The sequence below is a fragment of the Octopus bimaculoides genome, chromosome 11 (genome assembly GCF_001194135.2).
Source record: "Octopus bimaculoides isolate UCB-OBI-ISO-001 chromosome 11, ASM119413v2, whole genome shotgun sequence".
Lineage (NCBI taxonomy): Eukaryota > Metazoa > Mollusca > Cephalopoda > Octopoda > Octopodidae > Octopus > Octopus bimaculoides.
The window spans coordinates 55,970,970-55,990,712 of record NC_068991.1 but is presented as its reverse complement, the minus strand read 5'-3'; the positions used below and the strand labels follow the sequence as shown (position 1 = coordinate 55,990,712).

The 19,743-nt window shown below is 31.5% G+C and overlaps 1 protein-coding gene across 7 annotated transcripts in view; it reads right to left on the bottom strand.

The window, feature by feature from the left end:
• The window catches only part of LOC106876994 (rho family-interacting cell polarization regulator 2), a 195,091-nt gene that overhangs the window by 84,322 nt on the left and 91,026 nt on the right, over positions 1–19,743 (bottom strand). For 6 of the 7 annotated variants that reach the window (XM_052971867.1, XM_052971869.1, XM_052971868.1 and 3 more), the window contains one exon: positions 3,774–3,872. Coding sequence is in view for 2 of the 7 variants with exons in the window: in XM_052971864.1 (XP_052827824.1) it covers positions 3,774–3,872 (99 nt within the window). In the remaining 5 variants the exon portion in view is untranslated. Of the gene's footprint in view, positions 1–1,573; positions 2,061–3,773; positions 3,873–19,743 lie in introns of those variants that run through there. The other variant, XM_052971871.1, reaches the window with a different exon arrangement.

The window sequence follows — 19,743 nt, the reverse complement described above, 5'->3', positions numbered from 1 at the left end:
TATATATATATATATATATATATATATATATATATGCATATATTTTTGTTTGTCCCCCACCACTGCTTGACAACCAGTGTTGGTTTGTTTATGTCCCCACGACTTAATGGTTCAGCAAAAGAGACCAACAGAATAAGTACCAGACTTAAAAATAAGTACTGGGATCGATTTGATTAAATACATGCTTTTAAGGTGGTGCCTCAGCATGGCCACAATCCAATTACTGAAACAAGTAAAAGCAGAAAAAATAAAGGAAAGTAAAAAGACTAATCAAAAAAAAAAATAGTCAAGATAAATATCTTTACTGATAAATGATATTAAAATAGTAACTGCTTATTTCTCACACAGGAGTGAAACAGAAAGTTGTGGAATTTATTTACCAATAACATTATTAATGAAATGGCTTCCATAATAAATGAAAGCTAATTTTAGTGTAATCAGTTCAATAGGAGCTTGCCATTACAGCAAAGTTATTTGCTGCGACAAGAACTATAAATACTACATAATCAAAATTACTTCAGCACATTGACAAGGTCTATTTTTGATTTGGTAAAGTCTATGGTGTAAAGATACACAGAGACATGGTTAACTGTTGTCTGTAACATACACAGAGTTGTTATTTCCAAAATACATAGGACTTTTCTATTGTTGAAATTGGAAAATGGTTTTTGAAAAAGTTCCTGAAGCGATGAAAAAAGAAGTTGGTAAACAACAGAATTTCAATTTTGGAGCTAGAACATGGTGCTTAACATCAAGAAATGCGTAGTCATTATGAAGAGAATTCCCTCCTCACAAACACACAACAGAAACAAGAAATAAAGGAAGAAAACAAGAAAAGAAAAGGCAATAATTAAAACCATAGAAAACAGTTGTAAAGATAGATGTAATGTTACAGTGTGATATGGCAGGCAGAGGCTAGAAGGAGCTACATAATTACATTAGTGTCAGTAAATATTAATGTAAAGTGAAATACAAGACTGGTTATCTGTTTCATTTAGCAGTTACTCTCCCATGTCCAAGATAAGGTAGGTTTTCACTCCTACCTCACCCTCAAACTACAGAATGTCACCATAGGAACAGAACAAAATTATGGCAAAATCTTGTGTAGCATGACAATGGACTAATGCCCTGTATTGTACCAACTAGACTACATGAGGAAGCAGATTATTGATTGATGTAAATCAGTTACACAAATTTCACTTTCCAGTTATTCCCTTTTTTTTTTTTTAACTCTTTAGCATTCAAACAGGTTATAGCCAATCTTAATGACATTATCTCTGATAGTAAGAAAACTGCTACCATATAATATAACAATTCCCTTATGTCCTAAGTTTCATCATTTTCATATGAATATATCAATACATCTAATACTATTACACATCAGTAAGGCAGAAAAAACCCCCCTGCAATATCAAGAACCAGCAAAGAAGGAATCAAATAAAATATAATATAATATACTATGAATCTAAATACAAACAAATTATCAGAAACATTTTTTAACTTTAACTAATGAAACCAACAATACTAAATGTATTCAAATAACCAAATTAAATGTGCATTTATTAACGTTTACCTCAGACTTGGTTAACAGTTCTCCAGCTGAAACTCTCTGGCAACTTCTATCACCTCCTGTCCTGTGTTATTGGTCAGCTCAAACCCAATTGGAAGAGAATTTTGCATTCTATTAGCAAAGCTGAGAGAGTTAAACCAATGATATTTGTCAACATGTAGTCCTATTGTTTGCTAGCCACATCTATTGTAGCTGGGTTTGAATGACTGACACACATGATCAAATAGTAAAGATTGTGGACTCTGAATATTGAGGAGTGTTCTGATAGACACTGAGCAATTTTACAATGTGCAAAAAGATTGTACACTTGCACTCAGCCAATGAGGAAAACACAATCTTCTCAGATTCCAGCTGTCAAACATCTACAGACTGCGCAAACAGTTCTAAAAAAACAAAACTTATCACCATAGCAAAGAAATGAGTACATTAATGCTTCATACACATGAACCTTTGAACACAATTTGATCTTACAAAATTATAACCAAAACATCAGTACCATGAGAGCACTGTAAACTAAATAATTTGTTATTTAAAGACAAAAAATTTTAATATGAGAATCAACAACATCAAGGATGAAGCCACAGAGAGTAGCTTCAATAATAAGTGAACAATTTTTCTCTTATTGATAACCATTAAAAACAAAAGAAAAGAAAAAGAGGATCTTTGTATGATACACTGAATATGAAAGTGTGCCCAGTCTCAAGTTTCACCACTGACATTTTGTTCTAACAGTGTACTACATACACAATATGTGAGCAGAGGAAGAGCCATAAACTTACTCTAGTATAATAAAACAGTTTTTAAATTAACAATTCAGGGCACGTCTTCACTGGTCAAATGACTAAATGATCAGTGGACAAATGATGGATGGTCAAATGACTAAATAGCTACCATGTTCCAGAACAATATTTCAGTTTTACCTTAAAGTACCTTTCTATATATTAGATTAACTGAAATTGAAACTATTTTGTCATTTGCTAACTAATAGGTTAAAATCTCATTTAACTAAATTCTGAGATTATCTAAAAATTAAGAACTTTGCATTTCATATTTGAATTTGAGTTATAAACATGCTTGATTCAATTAGAATTAAACTTTAAATCAATCCTACTGATTCCTATTTTTTTAAGCAGTGAAATATATTAAAAAATAATCCAATATTTATCTCAAAAACATAATGAAAACTAATCTCAAGTTGGAACTGAACTAAAGTCATCTTTCTCTAGAATAATACAAAGTTATGATTGAATTGGCATGTTTACTTCTCTAAAATCCTCATTTTCAGATGTTATGTGAAAATCTTTTACAAAAATTTTAGCTGAGCTATTTCTTTGGGATTTGATTTCATATTAAACATGCAATGAATAAATGACAGAATATACTTAAAATTTTACCACAAAAGTATATTTTTTGAGCAGAGATGTCAATTTGTTTCACAGCAAACATCCCTGTATGTTTACAATAATACTTATTAATCTGTACAATTTCTAAGTTCTTTTAAAAACAAATTCTAAAATTAAAAAATATATACTTTTGATTAAGAATTTTAAAATATTGATTAGTTTATATGGTCTGAAAGAATGATTTAATGTAAATACAAGAAAAATATAACGAAATTTGAGTAAAATTTGAACATTTTAAATGCTTATAAAATCTAAATAATAATAGTATAGATATAACTTATCAATAGATGAATACTCCATAACGGATTTCTGCCATTATATTGTGATCATATTAAGATGTCTTAGTCGTTGACATCATAAGAATCCATAAACTTTCAAAAGAACATAGAATAATTCTTTTTTCAGCCTTTAACTTTTTCTATCCCAAACAGTTTTTCAACCTAATATTTACATGTTTTTATTTATAGCTTTATATGTAGTTCCAAAACCAATTCGAAATAAGAATCAATCCACATCCTTTTGAAAGTTTATAAATTCCTATCTACAACACAGAATTCTCACTGGTAAAAATAAAGTTTCTGAAATTGATAAATTCAAACGACTGTTTTGTACAGTGGTGAAATACCTGTTATATCTACAAGAGATGTAGGTTTGTGTCCCACAAGCAGTCTGACTTCTATCAGAAAGAGTCTTTCAGTCCAATATTTACATGTTATTATTTATAGCCTTATATATACTTCAAAAACCATTTCAAAGAAGAAAAAAATAAATAGTGACATTCATTCAGATTTTACACTTACCTAGACTGCTAAGGGTTGTAAAATGCCCTAACGTTGGGACAAGGTAATCTGGTGTAATATGCCAAGGGACATTTTCAATAAATCCATTTAAAGATTTACCTAGAAAAGAAAAAGAAAACAGCTTTTAATACCAAGAAAAACCTATCAAACATTTTGTGATGGACAGTTTTATTGAGTTGCTATGCTTTATTTGAGTGAGATCAGTCAATGTTATAATTAGATGAATTTTTACTCAGATTTAGAGATAAAACTGGCACAGAAAATGAAAAACATATATGGCTGAAATAAGTGATAGCAGTAAATGAGAGTTAATAATGCTCAGTGTGTGTGTGTGTGAGAAAGAGAGAGAGACTCTCATATATTATACAACAAGCCATAGGAGTAAGGACTACAGTATAACATTTGCAGCATACAATACTGTGGAATACTTCTCCTTGATCTGATTTAAAGGGAGGTGCAGAGAATTATTAATTTGCAAAAATAGGTTACAATGATAACTTAGGTAATGCTTGGACAGAATGACCAGACTGTAGAAGTATGAAAAAATTATTTGATATCCAAGCAATGGAATGAATGAGGTGAAGGCACATGGCTTAGTGGTTTAAGTTGTTGCACTCAAGTTCATGGTTTTAATTCCCAAATGTGGTGGAGTGTTGTGTTCTTGAGCAAAACATTTCTTGTTGCTCTAGTCTACTCAGTTATAAATGAGTAACTCTGCAATGAACTTGCATCCAGTTCAAGAGAAATGTTATGATCTCAGTCATGTATATGCCATGGAAACCAGATAACCATTGCTATGAGTCCTAGGACTCACAACAGTAATGTCCAGGGACTGATGCTGATGAATGAAATGAAAGAACTAGTAGAGTAATGAACAAAATGCTTTGCAGTGTTTCTTAAAGTCTTTACATTCTGACGTTAAATCCTGTTAAGGTTAACTTCACTGCTCATCCTTCATGACTTGATAAATACTGAATATATTTTATATTGAGTTAAATATTGGCTTTAATAAAATCAACTGTTCTCTCATCCCAAATTCATGGCCTTGTGCCTATGTTATAAATTTTTATTATTACAAAATAATAATAAAATTAATATAAGTATATCTGTAGTTTTATGGTTACAATGACTACTACAACACAACTGTTTCAGTTTCAACACATGATCTCAATTCAAATCACTAGTCAAACAAGTACAACTCAAGAATTAATGTATTTAAAAATGATAATCCTTGGAACACATTCAGAAAACAAGAGTGAGGGAGAGAGAGAGAACTTTCAATGTATCAGCTTACAAAATTTTATTCAATCAAAATGGATTATAAGAAATTCAAGATGCAACAATTTCTTCAAACAATTCAGCTATCAACAAGACTATATATGTTCCAATATATGCAGAGTGAAATGCATTGACAATAAACTGGTGATTGTAAAGCCAATGATTATGAGGATGAAACTACTTTTCCCAAGGTAATATAAGCAACAACAAAAAAAGCCTATACTTATATTGGAAACACTTTAAAGTAGTCACAGAGTGGATGAAAAATGCTTTATATAGAACATTAACCAAACCAAATAGTTACAAGTTAAAAGGTCCACTTCTTACTATTTGAAAATATTTATTACAACGTGCTATATAATGTTATAAATAGAAATCAATAATTTTCGTTACCATTTCTCTTGGGTATTAAAAGATAACAAGTAAAGATTTTAATGGAAGATTGTACAACACCAAAAATACAATTCAATAAAATAATCAAATACAGGGAATGGTGTTTCTATGTTTCAGTGGATATAGTTTCTAGATCTTTTTAACACCCCCAAGCATATGAGTAGGCCTAGCTGATTTATATCTAGAATAACTGATCAATGCAACGCCTTCACAGGCTTAACCTCAATGGAACTATAAAAACATTAAATAGAGTAATGCAAATATATTTTCAGAGAACTATACACTAAGAAATTTCACTTAAAATGTTTTAATCAATTCATTATTAAATAGTGGTGCTCAATAAATTCAAAGTTAGGGTTTCAGATTTTGGATATAGTAAGGAATGGAAGATACACAAATTCTTCAGGATAAAACACAAAATTGCAAGAAACACTCTTAAAAGATATTGTGCATCTTTACATATATGAATTGAAATGCATTCAAATGTCTAAAAGATACAGGAGCTAATAAATTATCCACAAAGTCATTCCCCCAACCCATTATTAGTATATAGTGTATTTATGGAAGAAAAATTATTCCCTACACTCCATAATGAACTTATTACTGAGGTGAATTTTAGGCTTTAGACTGGAGCAGAAATTAACAGCATTCAGTTAATATCTGCATTTTTTTTTCCTTTTAGTCAGTTACAACATATATTCTATTTCAAAAATACTTAGGGAAGACTAGGTAAAAACCTTAAATTTCCAGCATGGAAAACAAACATTAAATGATGATGAGGAGGAGGAAGAGTTGGAGTAAACAAGACGCTGTGATGTATATGCCTTACCAAAAGGAGACTGAAGTTTGCTATTACTAATTGTTTTTAATTTGGGCACGAGGTCAGCAATTTTGAGAGGAGGGTTGATTTACAGCAACTCAGTACTTAAGTGGTACTTTATCGACCTCAGAGGATTGAAAGGCAAAGTTAACCATGGCAGAATTTGAACTCAGAATGCAAAGAGCCAGAATAAATACTGCAAAGTAGTTTTTCTGATGTTCTAACAATTCTTGATAACAACAGAAAGTACATCCATATATTGTCAGTATTGCTAAAACCTTACTAAGATATGTGCTGTATATATCGGTAGACACAAGATACTTAGCAAACAAAACTTCCAAAAATCAGTAACAGAACAGCTGTGCAAGTACATACTAATAATAATATTGATTTCCAACCATAGGAACAAGACTTCATATTTCAAGAAAATGTATAGTCACTTATATTGACCTCAATACTTGATTCTATTGATCCTAGAAAGATGAAAGACAAAAATCGACCATGGTGGGATTTTCAATCAGTGTGCAAGGAATAATAATGATAATCATAAAACTGACAAGAAAGATGATTGTGTAAGGAAAGAATCCACACATTACAGGAACAAAACTGAGTAATGTTAAGTATTCAGCCTACATTCTGACATTCTCTCCAAATCTCTACAACAATGACAACAATGTCTCACTTTCACACAGTTTGAGAAGATGGAAAAGTTAAACCCAGTTAAAGTTGAACTCAAAATGCAAAATGACATGACTAAACACTGTGAAAGATTGAAATCAGAAAATAAAAATATTGATTTCTTTCTTAAATAGGCATGAAAGCAAAAATTTTGATGGAAAATAACATGATCACATTCATCTTAATACTTGGAAGGATGAAAAGCAAAGATGAACTTTGGAAGATTGAGTTCAGAACATAAAGGGATAAGATTAAATATCACTAGGTATTAAAGCAATATCAACACTTTAGCCACACGTCACTCAAACACATATATAGCTACAGGAATTATACAACTAGTTTTACATATTTCATACACCCCAAAACTCTGAGTATTGATAGCTAGAGATTCTAACCAACATTCTTTCTACCTGGTGTATTGAGTTTGGCACAGTAATTACTGTTGTGCAAGCAAGTGAATCCCTATAAACTAGAGGGAAGCTAATACAATATGATGATAGACAAAAGAAACAGCTTAATTCCATCTGCCAGCCATAATTATTACAATGTGATATCACGGCCAATGAAGTGGAAATCAATTTCATACTAAAGGTATGAGGATAAAAAAGTAATAACAAAATAATTACACACACCACCTACAGACATCACATGTGTTGAATGTTTCACATGTCAGCAGACACGTGGGGGTCTAATCAATACATTACTACTGGCTAGCTGCAGGAGCCATTTTAATCTCTTAGCTTTAAAGCTAAGCTGCGATTAATTCAAATCTATTATTATGTCAGTTATAGTTTTCAAGCAGAAGAGCTCTTAGATACAGAAATTGTCTACAGTGCCTATTAGACCAGCTGATCCTTAAGATTAAAAGAAGCAGATCCAATCACAATTAACAACTGAGTACTTAATTTATTTGCTAATATTTAATTAAAGTTTAGATAATATTTTAATATAGATCATGGGGAAAATATTGATTAAATTAACTTTACATAATCTTTAGCCAGTAACTAAAATACATTTTTATGTTTTAAGTCATATCTGACACAATATCCTAACATGTTTCATTTTGTCATCTTTTTAATGAAGCAGAGAAGATGAAAACATCTAATGGCAGTGCTACGCTTCAGTGAATCTTGAATATCTGTCACTCAACAAGCAGAAATATAACAAAAATTTCATATTCTTTGCTATGGCTAAGAAATTCTCAGGGGAGACTCCTAAATCCCTTCAAAGACTGTACAAATGTAGGAGTCCTAAGTAATTCGAAATTTAGGAATATGGAAGTCCAATGAGGCATTTTTATATGTCATGTCAGTAACTGGATATTTATGACAAAAAAAACAAAAGGAGGAAAATGAATTTCAGATCAGATTTTGATGACTTCCTTGAGAAGAAATCTAATATTATGGTTAGAATTATGTTAAGTTTTTAAGCATTAAACTGGATTACAGCTGCCAATTCTGATCTTCCACTACTCATTGCTAGATATTTAAACTGGAGAAAATACAAAATCTTTCTAAAAGAATAATTTAGAGAAAAAAAAACCCTTAAAAATACTAGTTTATAGAGATGAGAGGGTGCAGGTTTAGAGACAGGCAAATAGATAAATATACACAGCTAATATATTAGCTAAATATATGTAAATACACACACGCACTAAATCCACTCTCATGGTTTTGATTAGCATGGGGCAATAGCAAAAGACACTTGCTCAAGCTTCTATACAGTGCGACTGAAACCAAAATCAAGTGGTTTTATATATATATATATATATATATATATATATATATGAAGTGCTGCTCTCACATCTGAGATAATATTGCTGCTGCACACATAAGCATTCAAGACTGCATCCAAAAAGGGGCCACCCAACTTATTGGTATAAAATCACTCACAGGCAAGATCCAGCCCTTGGCCAACAGGTGTGTATTCTCCTCTTTGTCTTTTGTATCACAACTATAATGAGTTCTGCTAATCAGAACACACAGAAAGATGGAAAATGAGACTGACAAACAAGGATTGTTTCTTCTCTTCAGGACCAGAGGATAATTCAGACCCCACCTTCAAGTGAAGCCAACAATGAAGTATTGCTCTCACATCTAGGATGATGCTGGTGCTGCCACTGGTACACACACAGACATACAACATATCTAGAAAAGATAATGTTAATAAATAGACGGCAAGCAGAATGACAGTGAACTCTTGTAACCAACATGCCAGACATCACTCCTGGTTCTATGATAACAGTTCCAGTTTTAAACTGATCTAAATTACAATCTTCTCATAAAATACCATATTAATTTATATCAATATTTAAGCTATTTTAGTAAATTCTTCATTATTTAAAAAGATATTTGAAACAAAAGCTATTTATTTCAACAGAAACACAGAAATATGGTTAACAAAAGTGTTTAAAGTTAACTAACAGATACTGTCAAATTATTCAACTCTCATTGCCACATCTATAGATTTGTGGATACTATCATCCCAGTGTTTGTTTGAATCATATTTCCTCTGCTTCTCCAATTTGCAATAAGACTAATCTATAAACAATAGATCAGAATATGTGGATTTTATTATAAATCACTTCTGAAGAGAAACTTAACAAAAGTATAGTGATGAAGGTTGATCATACATCAATATCCACAGACCACTGAAACATTAAGGCTTAAGTATTCATATGTATTTTTCCTACTTTTAATCAACTTTTCTCTAATAAATGGAAAGGAGAAGGTTTTTAAATTTTAATAGTGTTCCACTTGCATTGCAATCCACAAATAAATGTACAAAAACAGGTTCACACTAAACTGAATAAAGCATGCTCTGAATCTCACACAAACTTTATATGAGAGGAGAAAATATGGTTAAAGTAGACGTCAATTGTTAGGTTATCTACATTAATCAAGTCTTTTTAAGTAGTGATGACTAGAAATTACTACAGCAGCAGCAGTAACACTGACAAAGTCAACAAAGAAGTTTGTATCTCAGTCACTCAAATTGTTTATTTAGCATCAGATGAATTTTACAGTTCCTACTTGTGAAATTCAGAAAACTGAATAAATGTGTACTGAAGTGAACAATGATGACTCCAACAGCCAGCTTCATGGTTCAGTGGTAGAATAGAATCAAATTAGTCAAATATGTAATTTACGGTGCTATCATAGAAAATTTAACTTGTTGAGTTTATAGTTATTGATAAAATAATAACTCTATGGAAGAATATCTTTAAAGCCTGGAGCATGTATGGTTTCCTGAGTTCATGGATGGAAAGAAAAGGAAATATATAATTCATAACTAACAACATAACTATCTGCACTACATCATATTATCTTATCTTTTATCATCATTAACACCTATTACAGCTCCTTTTTTTCAGTTTTATCTTCCAAATCTATTCTGCCAACACTAATATACAGTATCATGAAAGAAAAACATATACTACTTATGTGCAAAAGATGTACATCTTTTATTAATTTTCCTTTTACTTCATTTTAAAATGATTTTATAAAATCATAGAATAAAAAGAGCTACTTTTAACTATCATTCCCTCTTTTAACACATATATAAGCCTGCAGATCAATACAGATTTAAAGCAGTGTCAATCATCTCTTTAAATCATTGTGATAATTACCAATCTGATATTCAAAATTTAATAGCAACAAACTGATTGTGCTGGTAATTTATGATTTGAAACTCATAACTCTAAAGCAGTCATTCACAAAGACGAATGTGTCAAAATTATTTATTTAAAAATATGAACCATGTTGAGCTAATTATATAGTCAGTAGCCATTATACAATCAAAGAAGAAACAAACAAAATACTTAACCTATTTCAATGCTTTTAGGCTACCTCTTCATTGGCATAATAACGATAATATTAGAAAATATCTCTGCAGTTAATGATAATGAATTGGATAAAATCTTTGTAATATGTTGAAAATTTATAGAAATATCTCAAAAAGAAGACACACATATTCAATAAACTGACAGCAAAGCTAATAAATTAATAAAAAGAATCCTGCCTAATGTATATTCTTTTATTCTTTTACTTGACTGCAGTCATGCTGGAGCACCGACTGAAAGAGCATTAGTCAAAGAAATTGACCCCAGGACTTATTCTTTGTAACCCTAGTACTTATTCAAATGGTCTTCTTCCAGTTTCCATCTACCAAATTTACTTGTAAGGCTTTGGTTGGCCCATGGCTATAGTAGAGGACATTTGCCCAAGGTGCCATGCAGTGAGACTGAGCCTGAAACCATGTAGTTGGGAAGCAAACTTCTGAACACACAGCCACGCCTATGGATGTGTGTGTGAGTGGGGGGGGGGAGATGCACATGCATATATATATATATATATATATATATATCAAGTGATGTTTACATTTGAACAGTGATACTGTATAATATTGAGATTTTAATGCAGAAGATTTGTAAATGCTAGAAAAAATATAGGAAGCATGCTTTGCTGGATGTGTGATATTAGTAGGCATGGACAATGAAATACGAATGAGTTGAAAGAAAAAAAAACTGGGGTACAAGAGGAAACAATTGTAGTATGTAAGAGAGAAAACAGTACTATATGGAGCATATGGAGAAAGAGCTATGTACTCAAAGAGGATGGAACTTGAAGACATGAGATGAATTAATGAAGGCTGACCAGAAGATGATGCATCTAACAGGCATGACACAGAATTGGTGATGGTGGTGATGATGATAATGGTAATTCATACAGAGTGAAACATGACAGAAAATGAGTAATAAAGTTGTCAATAAACAAAGTAGTTTAGTATGAAAATGAAAGAAATATGGCTAATGTAAACTATGATTTTTTTCTATAATGTTATAATTTATGCGATTGTAGTAATTTCTCATCCTATCTTTTTTAAAAAAACAAAAAAGAATAACTTTAGAACCTAAAGGAACAAAATGTCTGGTCTGTGAGCATAAGTGCATTTACATTTATATATGTTCATGTATGTGAAAATACATGTGGGTATAGATATAACAACTTTTTACTAAGCATATGTCAATCTAGTTCACAGCCTTTATGGAATACAAAAATATCACAACAAACTTTCATACAAGCAGGTTCAACATAGAATTAATATGTGCAATTAAGACAGCATTACCAATTAAAAACATGAACTCTTTCTCTCTCACTCACTGATTTTATAACCGTTCTTCCATAGTAGCATGGGCTGAGCTTTATTGCATCAGCAGAGATGCATATATTCATTTGAATTGCTGATAACTGACATATGTTTTACAGTTCAGTACTATTTCTTTATCTCAACACAAAACTAATGGAAATAAAGGTGTCGTACCAAAAATACAACCCAATGCTAATCATAACATTTTTTCATGCTTCTTTTGGTTTCTGATTCTTTTATTTTATTTTTTTCTGATGAGGATAACCTTTTGGAATGGAAAGGTGGATAAAAGAATAAAAAAGAAAGTAATTTTCAGTCTACTGCAAAAGAAAGATCTAAAATTACTTCTGAACACAAACATTATTTGAAGAGAAAAACTCTTCTGCATCAAATATATTTGTCCTTGATTTCAAGCACAAGGCCATAAGTATACAGTCAACTTAACTTACTAATAACCCAGTAGTTGTCTGATACTTATTTTAGGGTGTCTACAGACATCAAAGACAGTCCATCTTTTGTCAGACATATATGACAGAAATCTCCAAATATCATTAAGCTTTCTTGTTTTATTTTAAATTCATTTTTTATACAGGCACATGGCCCTTAGTGGTGATGACAATTTTGTAGTGTTTATGGCCATCACAACTTGCTTGGGAGCATACATTTACTCGATAGAACTTCCTTTGTTTTATCAACATTCTAAACCAATCCTTAATTTTATCTGCAAAATAATAATAATAATAATCCTTTCAAATATAGGCCTGAAATTTTGGGGGAGGGGGCTAGTCGATTACATTGACCACAGTGCTAAACTGAAACATATTTCATCAACCTTGAAAAGACGAAAGGCAAAGTAGATCTTGACAGAATCTGAACTCGGGAGATAAAGCCAGACAAAATGTAGCCTTATATCCAGTGTGCTAACAATTCTGCCAACTCAAGAATAATAATAATAATAATAATAATAATAATAATAATAATAATAAACAGGTAATACATGAAGCAATATTTCAAAGAAAGAACAAGCTTTATAAAATTAGATCTGTATAACCTAAAAATAGAGTGAATATGTTTGAATATGCAGTTTCCATAGAAAATACAATTTGATCATACATAAAATCATTTTTACTGTGATTTTGTCAAAAGCATAGAGCTAAAAAAAAAAAAGGCTATTTGCATTCATGTGTGCTTAATAAAATTATGTTTGCATATAACTTATCATGTGGATTAATATTTATGCAAATGAGTATGTATGTGTGTGAATGGTAGGAATGTAGTTGCTCTTTAAATATTGTACTGCTAACGTCTTCAAGCATGTGCATATATGTGCATACATGTATGTATTGTAGAGTGTATCCAATAATGCATCTTTTATGCCATCACATAAGGTAACTTACTTGATAACTTCAAAACTGTTATCAAAAAAAAAAAAAAAAGGGAAGAAACTAAGAGGTGAGTCAGGTTTAATCCTTGGATATAAAATAATGAGAAGTCATATTCATAGACCTTCTACTGTCCATCACTGATTTTCAGCAGCTAGCACTGAGTAAATATTGATTTCTTACATATATTTCATTTATTCACTTATTCATTTATAGAAACAAACACTAACATGTATATACTATTCAACTCACAGAAAAATATCTTGTTCATTTTCATTGTTATTTCAGCCTGAGATAGACTTTCAACTCAAAATATTTTGAACATGACTCACCAAATAAGTATTGTGTAGAGCAATTAAGATCAGTTAAGAGACATTTTCTTTAATCATGAATTTAAGGACATTTTGCAACTGCAAAATGTGTTACCATGGATATTGTGTCTGTGCATGTGTGAGAGAGAGAGAGAGACAGATGGACAAAGAGTAGCTGTAGATGAGTCAATACTAGAAACATTTGTGGGATAATTATCACCAAAAGGAGACATAGTGATCAAATACATGATAGATGAAATAAGAAAAGAGAACAATTTCTAAACATTTTCATCTGGTAAAAAAAAAAAAATTATAAAAAAAACATTATAGAGAAAATCACATCAAGTAAAATTAAGTTTCTGCACCAAAGAGATGATTTGGTGAACTTTATAATTGTTCTGACTCTTAGTTTCAATCAATCATAAAAATAAATATCTATATGGCCTCTCCATACACATTGAGGGTACGTTTTTACAACAAATTTGGTATATTTTAGAAAAATATACCAAGTAACACCAAACTATTGCTTGAAACACCTTTTCTTTACCTTAGCAAAAGTATAAGTTTCATATATTAAAACTTCAAGGAAATCTTTATCAATAATATTTAATTACTGTACCTATCAAATCAAATGTCCTAATCTGTGGCACCAGTTGTTCTTCTTCCTAAGACATTTTCATAACTTTTGTTTTATCAATATTCAATGTTGAGTTAATGTTTAAAAAATTAACAACCTTAATGCATGAAAAATTTCTAATTTCAAAAACTAACCTAAAATCAAAAAAGCATTAGCTGAGTGTACTATGACACTCCACTTGAACAATAATTATTTTTCCTTGTTCTTTGTACAGAAGTAATTTGATATGGAAAACTATGTTCCCATTGCTTAAAATCTAGACTACTTTGAGATGGAGAAGATAACAGAGGGAATTATTTATCTGATGATATAGCGCTGTCCAATCCCTCAAAGCATAACATTACAAGAGAGGAAGACAGACAAGAGAAGTGACATAAAAAGTTACTTCCACAGTGTAAAGACTTCTGAACCAAAGACAAACTGTCAACAAAGTTGAACAGCTTTTCCTTGCAAATTCACAATTTACATGGTGAAAATAATAAAAGACTATCAACATAGGTTCGTTGACTGATACCAACTGGTTAGAAAACAAAAACCATTAAAGCATAATTTAAGAAGAGATTACTGTTATATATGGTAAAACGATGTTAAAGAATAAAGTTATGTCACTATAGAAAATATTTGGTTGAAATTATTTGGAGTGGAAAGAATCTTAGATTCTTTTGATAGACAATATTTGTTGTTAATGAAGAATATATTGTCTTTTCTGTTATTATTGTTATTTGAGCACTTTTTTTTTTTTTTACCAAATATAAAAACAGCTGATTAAACTATTTCTTATATTTCTGGAGATATTTAAAAAACGAAAATTAAGACAATAGCTGGATATTATAACTACACAAAGAATTCCATCCCACTCCAAAAGAAAGTAGTATGGAAATTAATAAATAGGAGAGAGAGAGAGAGAGAAAGAGAATAATAACTAATTACTTCCTTTCACTGTAAGTACAAGAGAGAAAGAGAGAGAAAAAATTATTTTGGTTACAAACCGGACTGGATATGCTCTTTAAATTTTATACAAATACCAGAAATTAATAATTATTAAGGACTATGCTACAGATGATATTTACGAAAAAGAGAAAATATTTTCAAATGGCACGAGACTTTATCTAAAAAATCTCATAATTATGATAATATTAGTTTCAATTAAATATGTACAAGTTATTATCTAATAAACATGTCCATCATATAAAGGTTTTATAACTCATAAACCTGACATTTAGTTCTAAATTTCTGTCAAATTCAGTAGTTTACAAATTTTGAGACATGCTATAAAAAAAAAATAAAACAAAATGAAATGGGAGCAATGCTATAATAGCATAGAAATCTGGTTAGTAAATGGATAAGATCAACAAGAGCTACAGAGTAACAAGTTAAGTATAACCCAGCTGGTATGCAATACTAACTTACAAGTGAACTGAGAAAGTATTTGGTATCAAACATATCACCAGAATATATAGGAGAGATTGTTAATTTAGACTAGAGATGTGCCAGTGTGTGACACTTTGGGCAAGTGTCTTCCACTTTGCCCCTGGCCAATGAAAGCCTTGAGTTGATTTGGTTAAACAGAAATTAAAAGCGCATTTTGTGTGTATGAATGTGATGCTGTTTTTGTTTTGACATTGCGTAATAGTTGTAAACAAATGTTACCACCATGCAAGTTGTATCCTTTGTTTCCAATCTTTTGTGAAGACATCTGGTCATGAAAAAATACATTATCTTACTTGTAAGGGTTAATGACAGGAAAGGCATCTAGCTGTAGAAAATCTGCTTCAATGAATTCTGCCTAACCTATGCAAGCATGAGAAGTGGACATTAAATGATGACAGTGATAATGTGATGTATGGTAGCTCAGTGCTCTGCAACCATTTTTTCACATGCAGTACACTTATATTCTTTTCAAAATTCAGTGGCACACCTGAACTAAAACTATAGGGGAAAAAACTATAGGGAAAATAATTATATTCAGGTTTCAATGCAACACACCAAGCATCATCTCGTTGACACATCACTGTCTTGCAGCATATCCATTGCAGAGCACTGTGATAGATACTGCATAAAAAGTTGGAGTGAGTTAGAAGTAAAAGTGCTGTAGAAGAGGCAACTGGAAAAGATTTATGAAAAATTACTTAGAATCAATCTGAAAATATTAGGATAAAATATTAAGACACATGAATATTTGGGTGTTATGGGAATTACATTATATTTGGTTGTAATGCTAATTATATCATGATTTCTTTCATTAGTAAAAGAACAAAAAATTGAAGAGAGTGGTTCGGGTTAACTGTATTGCTGCCCAATTTATGTGCACTACCTATTTCATTATTGAAAGGCAGGTAAGGTCAACTCTGGTAGAATTTAAAGTCCTGAAAAAGTTTGCTTTGCAACCACATGGCTTCAGGTTCAGTCCCACTTGGACAAGTATCTCCTACTATAGCCCCGGACTAACCAAAGCCTTATAATGAATTTAGTAGACAGAAACAATGAGGAAACCTGTCATGTGTGTGTGTGTGTGTATTTGTTTGTCCTCCACCACTACTTGACAACTGATGTAACTTGGCAGTTTGACAAAAGAGACCAACAGAATAAGTATCAGACTTAAAAAGTAAGTACTGGGAGTGATATGTTCAACTAAACACTTAAAGGTGGTGCCCAGCAAGGCCACAGTCTAATTACTGAAACAAATAAGAGGGGTGGGGAAAGAGACCTTTAAAGACTTTCTATCAAATTTCTGGGAAAAAATAATTAACCCTTATCAAGTTATAAACTATCTCCTTAATAGTAAGTTCATTCAATGATAAAAGGATAAATTTGCAAGCTGTAAAAATCATAGGAGCAGAGATATTAAAATTTGTTGTGATATCAAAATTTGTTTCTCTCAATCCTCAATAGTAAATCTACTGCACAAATCCCAATACATGATAAAATCTTTGTATCAGATGGCATAACATGAATGCTGCATTAAATTGACTCCTGCATATTTTATATTTTTTTCCTCTTGTTTCAAAGTATTTTGAAATCCTAGAGTAGCACCTACTGACTTTTATTCTCCTGTCTAATTGTCTTTGATTCATCATTCTTACATTTTGCTTCTTCTAATGTCTCATCTCCTAATAATGAACAATGTGTGTTCATTCTCATTCTTCATTGATGGCAACCTTTAAAATAATATCAATTGGAATTTGAGTGAGATTTTAGTGCAAGAAGCTGAGTTGACTTTTCTGGAGCTGGTAACAAGATAGATGCACTCACTTTGGCATTCAATGGATGGCAAAAGGAAGAGATTCATCCCAGCAGTAAAAAATATCAGCGAAACATACAATGCAAAATATAAAACTCACCCCACACCAAAAAATAAAAATAAATAAATGTTATTCAAATATTACTTGATAAAAACAAAATTTATGATTAAGTACACAACAAAAAGTAACATCATTTGCAAAACATCTCATGCAACAGAACTCAAATGCCAAAATTATAAACATCTTATACTTTAAGCCACTAAAAAGCTTATTTGTGGCCACCTGACCCACTAGAAACAGCAGTAAAATATCCCTTAAGTCATAACCTACTGACTTCAAAAATGGAAATCTTTTATAATCTAATCTTAGAGAAATCATGCCCGAAAGAAATTCGGTTGGAATACCTTTCATCATAGGTTTCCTGGTTCAAAACCAGCTTGGTGTAAATATTTTATATTACAGACTTAAAATTTAATACAAACAATTTAACTTATTTTGATTAACCCTTTTGCTACTAACCAGCCCAAGACTGCTCCAAGTTCTATCATGCAAACTGACTGTTGAAAATGATCAAGATTAAAACCTTCCATCAAAACTTCTTGTAATTTATGTTCCAAACACCAGTGTGATAATGATAAAGTTACTTTACTAAATTCTTCATTGTTTTCAAAATTAATTGAAACAAAGGTGATTTGTTTCAACAGAAATAAGATAATGAAAGGGTTAAAAAGGAATGTCAAATAAACTTGGCCTTCAGTTTCATACATAATTCATTGTCAATATTTGTTAGATTTAAATTGAAAAGTTAAATGAACTGTGATAGACTGTAATGAGTAACTGAAACATGAATCAACTTGTATTAGAAACCAGCCAAGAGAAAATGGGGAAACTGCAAACAATTTATCCCCACAGTTCAATCATACAGTGCAATGATTATGCTGAAGTAATTACATGGTGCTCGTCAATATTTAATGGTGGATACCATACATTAAAAAGTCCAAATAAGATAATTTCAGGCTGAAAGTTAACTTCTTTTGCATCACTAATATTACTAGACAAGAATGAATGCCACAACATCTTATGTCTACTCTCAAAAAAATATCAATGGATCTGTCTATGCTTAAGAAATCAATATTTAAATTACTTTGGTATAATGCTATTTCTAATTCAAATCCATCCTACAAGGATCATTTTTTGGCCATTTTCCCCACCCCAGAGTAAAGAAATTCTGGTAATCAAATTGACTATGCAACTTAATTTTAAAAATTATCCATGTGCCCACATAAAATGAAATCACTATATAATGGCTGAGTGGTTAAGAAGCTTATTTCCTAACCAACCATGTAGTTTTGGGTTCAGTCCCACTACACCTTGGGCAAGTATCTTCTACTATAACCCCAGGTTCATCAGAAATGGAAACTGAAAGAAGCTAATCATGTATATATATAAAATCATGTGTGTATATATTTATGTGTGTGTGTATCCACACACACACACACACACAAGTTTAGCCATAATAAGACAGTTATGTAATGAATATATTTGGTATTCTATGTCATTTTTATAATCCAAGATACTAGCATTTAAAATATATCCCATTATGGCCTACCCTGTACTAATTTATCTATTTATTTATTTATTTCATGTCACATGATAGTAAATAAGTGTCACTAACATAAAAGCCATGTTGCTTGTTTCCAGTCCTCCATGAAACAAGTCTAGTCATGGGGAAATATTACTTTACTTTGAAATATGTTAGGTGGTGAGAATGGATGAGGATAGCTGCGTGAAAAAGTGCCACACCCTAACAGTTGAGGGAACCCGTGGAAGAGGTAGGCCCAGGAAGACCTGGGCTGAGGTGGTGAGGCAAGACCTTCGTACATTGGGCCTCACCGAGGCGATGACTACTGACCGAGACCTTTGGAAATGTGCTGTGCGTGAGAAGACCCGGCAAGCCAAGTAAGATCATTGCCAGTGCCCCTGGACTGGTTCTTGTGCGGGTGGCACATGAGATGCACCATTTTGAGCGTGGCCGTTGCCAGTACCGCCTGACTGGCTCCCGTAGGATTTTCGAGCGAGAT